The sequence below is a fragment of the Petaurus breviceps genome, unplaced genomic scaffold (genome assembly GCF_028583685.1).
Source record: "Petaurus breviceps papuanus isolate PSGF00001 unplaced genomic scaffold, PetGlider_PUasm1.0 90617, whole genome shotgun sequence".
NCBI lineage: Eukaryota > Metazoa > Chordata > Mammalia > Diprotodontia > Petauridae > Petaurus > Petaurus breviceps.
The window spans coordinates 6,124,773-6,131,971 of record NW_027187287.1 but is presented as its reverse complement, the minus strand read 5'-3'; the positions used below and the strand labels follow the sequence as shown (position 1 = coordinate 6,131,971).

The following is a 7,199-nucleotide window of genomic DNA, read 5'->3' as shown; positions in this document are numbered from 1 at the left end:
TTTCTTGTGGCAATCTGTGAATTTGATTGATGAGTGTTTTCTTTATTAAAAAGTCCTGGATAGTTTTTTTTTTTACCATTATATCCTTCAGTATAGTATTCAAGTTTATAGATATAGATATATTTATATTATAGACATTAATATTTTTAATATAATGTGTTGTATAAATATAATATATAGGTATTGTGTGAATATATATTTTTGAGCTGTAAAGGCAGCTTGGTGGCTCAGAAAGAGCTGCAGACCTGGAGTCAGGAAATCAAGTCTGGCCTCAGACACTTACTAGCTGTGTGGCCTTGAGCAAGTCACTTAATCCTATTTGTCTCAGTTTTCTCATCTGTAAAGTGAGCTGAAGAAGGAAATGACAAACCACTCCAGTTATCTTTGCCAAGAATATCCCAAAGGGGTCATGAAGAGTTGAACTGAATAACAACAATAATACACATACATATTTATATGTATATAATGTTCTTCTGGGAAACCTATAATTTTTAAGCTATCTTTGTACATCCTTTCTTCAAAGTCAATTGCTTTGGTTTCTATAGACTTTACTTGTTCTTTTGATGCTACTACCTTTTGCTTTTCTTCTGGCAAATTTTCTTCCCCTTCTGATTTTTTTTTCCAAATCTGTTCTTTTCTCTTTCAAAGCTTCTATGTCTTTGTAGAGTGTGTACATCATGGTTTTTAGGTTTTGCATTTAGTTGATTTTTTTCAGTCTGTGTCTAGAGCTCTGTTATCAGATTTATTTTTATTCCTAATATTTTCTTCTAGTCATTTTATTTCTCTTTTGAACCATTTTGTAGCTGCTTATTAAAGTCCTTTATCTGCAGAATTCTTTTTTGACCAAGGAATCTTAGTCATTTTCATCTTCATTTTCATTCTTAGCATAATACTCATTCATAGTATTTTTACTTAACTTTGAATTTTTGCTTTTTCTTGATTTTCTTTATGAGCATTTATGTTGGTTCATTTGCTTGTGAGTTACTGCTTGGGCTTTCTCCTTTGACTCTCTTATTTTCCAGTCATTTGTCTCTGGTTTCCCTTGACACTCTTTGGTTTGTTTCCCTTCCATTACTGTTAGATGTCCTCAGATTCCTCCACTTACCTCTTTGAGGGCCCAGTAGAGGTCCTATTCCAGAGTAAAGTTTCATGGAGAGAGTAGTTGTGCCACCTGGATTTCTAATCTCCTTTCCTTTCCCCACTATTATGCACTATAACTTAAACTGTCTTTGTCTTCTGCTCATAATCCTCCAGTTTTTCTCTCTTTCCTTCATGTGACTTGGCAGAATCAGTGCTTTCTTACTCTTTTGTGGTGAGGGGGCTTCAGTCTGAGTCAATATTGGGGGTGGGTGGGCATAAGGACCCTCACAATCAGTCCCTGGTGCATAAACCTGAGGGATTACTTGCAATAACTGTATCTGCCATGCTGAGTGTTTTGAGAGAAAAGGATGCAGAGTGGGAACTCTAAGCATTTTAAGTTCTTTTAGCCTACTTTCCCCCACAACACATCACAAATTGGCCCCTTTCTATGACTTCTCAACATTTATAAAATAAATGCCAAGTAATTTTGGAATAGGAGACACCACTAAGAACTGGAGGGATTAGAAAGTATGAGGTGGCACTTGATCTGAGCCTTGTAGAAAAGTAGGGATTAAAAGCTAGCAGTAAAGTTAAGGGGCCTTTCAGTTCTGAAGGGAGGGCTGTGCAAAACCCCAGTGGTAATATGTGTAATGTCATATTCAGGGAAGAGCAAGTAGAGATGCAGCGCACAGAAGGGTAACGATGTAAAATCAGCACAGAGAGATTGGCTGGGATGAGATTATAAATGAAAAATGCCCAGGAGAGGAACCCACACTTTATACCACAGGTAATAGTCTGCCTCTAAAACTTCTTGGGTAATGACCATAATTTGGCTGCTGTTTGTAAGACAGATTGAAGAAATGGAGAGTCTTGAAGCAGGATGACTAGATCAGAGGTCCTCACCATGGTACCGGGAAGAGGTGATGGGGGCCTGACCAGGGCAGTGACCCTGTGAGGAGAGAGAGGAGGGTAGATACAAGATATGCTGTGGATTTAAAATCAAAAGGAGTTGGAGACTGATTGAATATGTGGATTGGTTAGGGAGAATGAAAAGTTGAGGATGACCATGAGATTTGTTGATGTACTATCATTTCTGACTCTTCATGACCCCATTTTGGATAAATTATTGGACTACCTGAAAACTATGATAAAAAAAAGAAAACCTAGGCATCATCTTTCAAGAAATTATCAAGGAAAACAGTTCTCATATTCTAGAACCAGAGGGTAAAATAGAAATTGAAAGAAACCACTTATCACCTCATGAAAGAGATCCCAAAATGAAAACTCCCAGGAATATTATAGCCAAATTCCAGAGCTCCAAAATCAAGGTGTGCATATTGAAAGCAGTCAGAAAGAAACAATTCAAGTATCATGGAATCACAGTCAGAATAACACAAGATTTAGCAGTTTCTACATTAAAGGATTCGAGGGCTTGGAATAGGATATTCTGGAGAGCAAAGAAGATTCGATTACAATTGAGAATCATATAGCCAGAAAAAATGAGTGTAATCCTTCAAGGAAACATGAATATTCAATGAAATAGAGAACTTTTAAGCATTTCTGATGAAAAGACCAGAGATGAATGGAAAATTTGACCTTCAAATATCATTCTCAAGAGAAAGATAAAAAGATAAACAGGAAAGGGAAATCCTAAAGCCCTTAATAAGATTAAACTTTTTATAGTCCTACATGGGAATATGATATTTGTAACTCTTAAGACTTTTCTCATTGTTAGGGTAGTAAGAAGGAGAATGTATAGACAGGGCACAGGTGTGGGTTGAATATGTTGGAATGATATCTTTAAAAATAGTAAGGTATGAAAAAGAGGAATGCACTGGGAGAAAAGAAAAGGGAGAGGTAGAATGAGAAACTATCTCACATAAAAGGGGCAAGAAAGAGCTTTTACAGTGGAGGGGAAAATGGGAGGAGTGGTAGAGAACATTTGAACCTTACCTTCATCAGAATTGGCTCAAAAGACCATATATACATAACATACACATTCAGTTGTACATAGATATCTATCTTAAGCTACAGAAAAGTAGGAGGGGAATCAGATAAAAGATGGGGTGGGATATGGCTGATAGAAAGTAAGGCAGCGTGGGAGAGGTGGTAGTCAGAAAGGAAACACTTTTGAGGAAGGACAGTGTGAAGGAGAGAGACTAGAAGAAACAAGGAGAAAATAGAATGGAGGGAAATATAACTGTAAAAAAGTTTTTGAAACAAGTTTCTCTGAGAAAGGCCTCATTTCTGAAATACATAGAGAACTGAGTCAAATTTATAAAAATAAGAGTACTTTTCCAATTGATAAATGGTCAAAAGATGTCAACAGTTTTCAGATGAAGTAATCAAAACCATCTATAGCCATATGAAAAAAAAAACTATTGATTGGAGAAATGTCAATTAAAACAATTCTGAGGTACTACATCACACCTATTAGATTGACGAATAGGACAGAAAAGGAAAATAACAAATGTTGGAGGGGATGTGGGAAAATTGAGAAACTAATGCACTGTTGGTGGAGTTGTGAGCTGATTCAACCATTCTAGAGAGCAATTTGGAACTATGTCCAAAGGTCTATAAAACCCTGCATACCCTTTAACCCAGAAAAGATAAAAAGAGGTCAAAAACAAAAAGGTACAAAAATATTTATAGCAGCTCTTTTCTGGTGGCAAAGTATTGGAAATTGAGGGGTGCCCATCAATTGGGAAATGTTTGAAAAAATTGTGGTATATGATTATGTAGGATACTATTGTGCTATAAGAATAATGAGCAGAATGCTCTCAGAAAAAATATAGAAAAACTTATGTAAACTGACACAAAGTGAAATGAGCAGAACCAGGAGAGCATTGAATACAGTAACAGCAATTTTATAAAATGATCAACTGTGAATGAATTAGCTACTCTGAGCAATACAATGATTGAGGACAACTCTGAAGGACTTATCATGAAAAATGCTATTCATCCCCAGAGAAAGAATTGATGGATTCTGACTACAGATTGAAACATACTTTTTTAAACCTTCTTTTTTTTTTTGTCTGTGTTTTTTATGACATGACTAATATGGAAATATGTCTTGCATGACTATACATATATAACCTATATTAAATTTCTTGCTTTCTCAATGAGGGGGATGAGGAGGAAGGGGGATGATTTGGAACCCAAAATTTTTTAAATGAATATTAAAAATTGTTTTTACATGTAATTGGGGAAAAATAAAATATTAAATAAAAATTTCAAAAATAATAGCCTTCCACTTTAATGGAAGTCAGGTGATAGTTTCTAAAAGACTTGACACTGAATCTTCTGCTTCTTTTCCATTTTTCTATCAGACTTGGTATCTGACCTTGGGGGTTAATTTGCAAGAATATGTTGATTTCTTAATTTTAAGGGATAAAAAGGTCAATACAGGAAGTAAAGGGAGAAAGAGCTGAGGCTATGTGATGAATGAGATCCATGAGAGACAAAGAGGGACTCTAAAGATGGTGGTTGGTATCTCCTCCTCTCTTCCCAGATCTTCCAGTAGATATCTGCCATCTGGAATGGTACCTGAAAACCAGCAAGATATGCATGCGGGTGGAAGTGGGGGGGAAGTGAAAAGAGAAGAGTTTTGACTTGTTTTTGATCTTGTTTGTAAATTAATTTTTATAATATCTAATAAAGACATCAATTTTTAAAATGTCTAGTTCATGAATTTAATTATGATAATAATAGCTTACATATATACATATATGTGTATATAGATGCCTATATACACACACACACATAGCTATAGCTAAGTGGCACAGTGTATAGAGTGAATTGTGAGTGCATGGATTAAAGTAGAATATTAATACATCCTACTGTGAGATCAAGATGTCCTGGATTATCTGCTGGGTATCGATAACAAGTTCTATCACCTCTCCCTTCTCTACTCTCTGCTTCCAAGGAAGACAAAGATTCTCTGGATTTACACGAATGCCGCCCAAGGAATTGGTTTTCCATGGCTCACAGGAAAAGAGAATGGCAAAAATGAACTGCTTGGATACATTAGTCTAGTTGTATAATCTAATCATACTTGGGGAGACATTGAAAGAATGTAAAGATTAATAAGTTTTGCTGGAGAAATCTGGATTAAAGATGGCAATTGACAAACATTAGTTTTACTGAATATTTGTCACATAGAAAACACATACAAATTCAAACAGCCCCCTGTCCTCTATTCCAACAAGCACTAAGTTGGATGTCACCAATAAAAATTGGAAAGTTTTCTTGACAAACAATAGGTTCACTGCACACTATAATCCAGGAAGAAGCACATGGTATACAATGTTCCCTACCCAATAAGTCCCATGAATTAGACAGCATAGTGATTTCCACAGAAAGGATGTAAGTATTCTATGACTCAAAGTCAGCAGGAGGGGTAAATGAATCAGTTCCAACCCATGGAGAGAGAGGGATTTGGGGGAGAATAGGAAGTGGGAGCCATATTGGAGCTGCACCAATCTATAAGATAGCTCTAAAGGCTTTGGGGCAGTAGGACCCCACAGAACACATCACTATATTTGTTGCCTATGAGGGAAGTCAGGAAACAGAAGGGAGGGAATACAGAGAAGTCAGGGAATTAGGCCAAATAAAGGATATATCAAACAATTACAGTTGGACAGCTGACTTCAAAGATGGGTCCATATGGAGATGACCCAGTCTGTGATCCTGATGAAGGGAAAATAAAATTTGGGCATACCATTGAAAGATGTAGCTCTGCAATGGTGGAGGGAATTTTCTCACAGGGAGTTCCTTCCTCTAATAAATTCATAGACCTATACCAAAACAAAATCTGGTCTATAGAATAAAATGTAAGAGAATTTTTTTTCAACTATAAAATGACAACTAGTTTTGTGAGTCCTCCCTCTGATTCCAGGAATACCTACCTAGCAACTTCTTAAGGGCCCCAGTCACTTCCTTGTTCCTTAGGCTGTAGATGATAGGGTTGAGCATGGGTGTGATCACAGTGTAGAAAGCAGAGACTACCTTATCTTGTTTGGAAGAGTGGTAAGCCTGGGGTCTCATGTATGTGACCATGGCTGCCCCATAGAAAAGGGTGACCACAGTCATGTGGGAGGAGCAAGTGGCAAATGCCTTTTGCCTCCCCTCAGCTGAGTGCATTCTGAGAACTGCTACTAGGATCTGTAAGTAGGAGGCAGAGATAACAGAGAAAGGCAACAGCAGCATGAGGACACAGCAGACATAGATCATGGATTCATAGAGGGAGGTATCAGCACAAGCCAGCTTGAGGATAGCAGGCAAATCACAGAAGAAGTGATCAATCTTGTTTGAGCCACAGTAGGGAAAGAGGAGAGTAAAGACAGCTTGGATTAACCCATCTACCAGACCAAAGAGCCAAGAAAAGGCCACCATGAGCCAGCAGACACGGTTGTTCATGACCAAAGAGTACCTCAATGGATTGCTGATGGCCACATAACGGTCATAGGCCATGAAAGCCAGCAGGAAACACTCATCCCCCAGCAGTGTGAGGAAGAAGAGAATCTGTAGGCCACACCCTGTAAAGGTGATGTAGCCCTTGCCTGATAGGAAGCCCACAGCCATCCGAGGTACAATGGTGGAGATGAGCATGAGGTCCATTAATGAGAGCCAGCCGAGGAAGAAGTACATAGGACTGTGGAGCCGTGAATCAGTGTTGATGAGAAGGATCATGAGGCCATTACCAGTCAGTGCCACCAGGAACATGATCATGATGAGGGAGAAGAGGAAGAAGTGGAGAGGAGTTTGAGTGAAGAGGCCCAGAAGGACAAAGTGGCTGATGAGGGTCTGGTTGCCACTCCATTCCATGATTCTAGAGCAAACAGTGGATGAGAGGGTGGGAAAGATCTGGGAGAAGGAGATTTGGGAGGTGAGAAATTGCATACTACATGAGGAAAACATTCTATAAGTAATAAGTAATAATACTAATAGCTTGCATTTATATAGTAATTGATGGTTTGCAAAGCACTTTACAAATATTATTTCATCATCTCCTTATAACAACCCTGGAAGATAGGTGCTATTATAATCTTCATTTTTCTCAGGGTCACACATCTAATAAAGGTCTGAAGCTGGATTTGAACACAGGTCTTCCTGATTCC

The 7,199-nt window shown here is 37.9% G+C and overlaps 1 protein-coding gene across 1 annotated transcript; it reads right to left on the bottom strand.

Moving 5' to 3' along the window:
- Nucleotides 1-5,946: 5,946 nt before the first annotated feature.
- LOC138142981 (olfactory receptor 2V1-like) lies at nucleotides 5,947-6,906 on the bottom strand. The gene has a single exon (XM_069064131.1). The coding sequence runs from the start codon at nucleotides 6,904-6,906 to the stop codon at nucleotides 5,947-5,949; it is 960 nt and encodes a 319-aa protein (XP_068920232.1).
- Nucleotides 6,907-7,199: the final 293 nt, after the last annotated feature.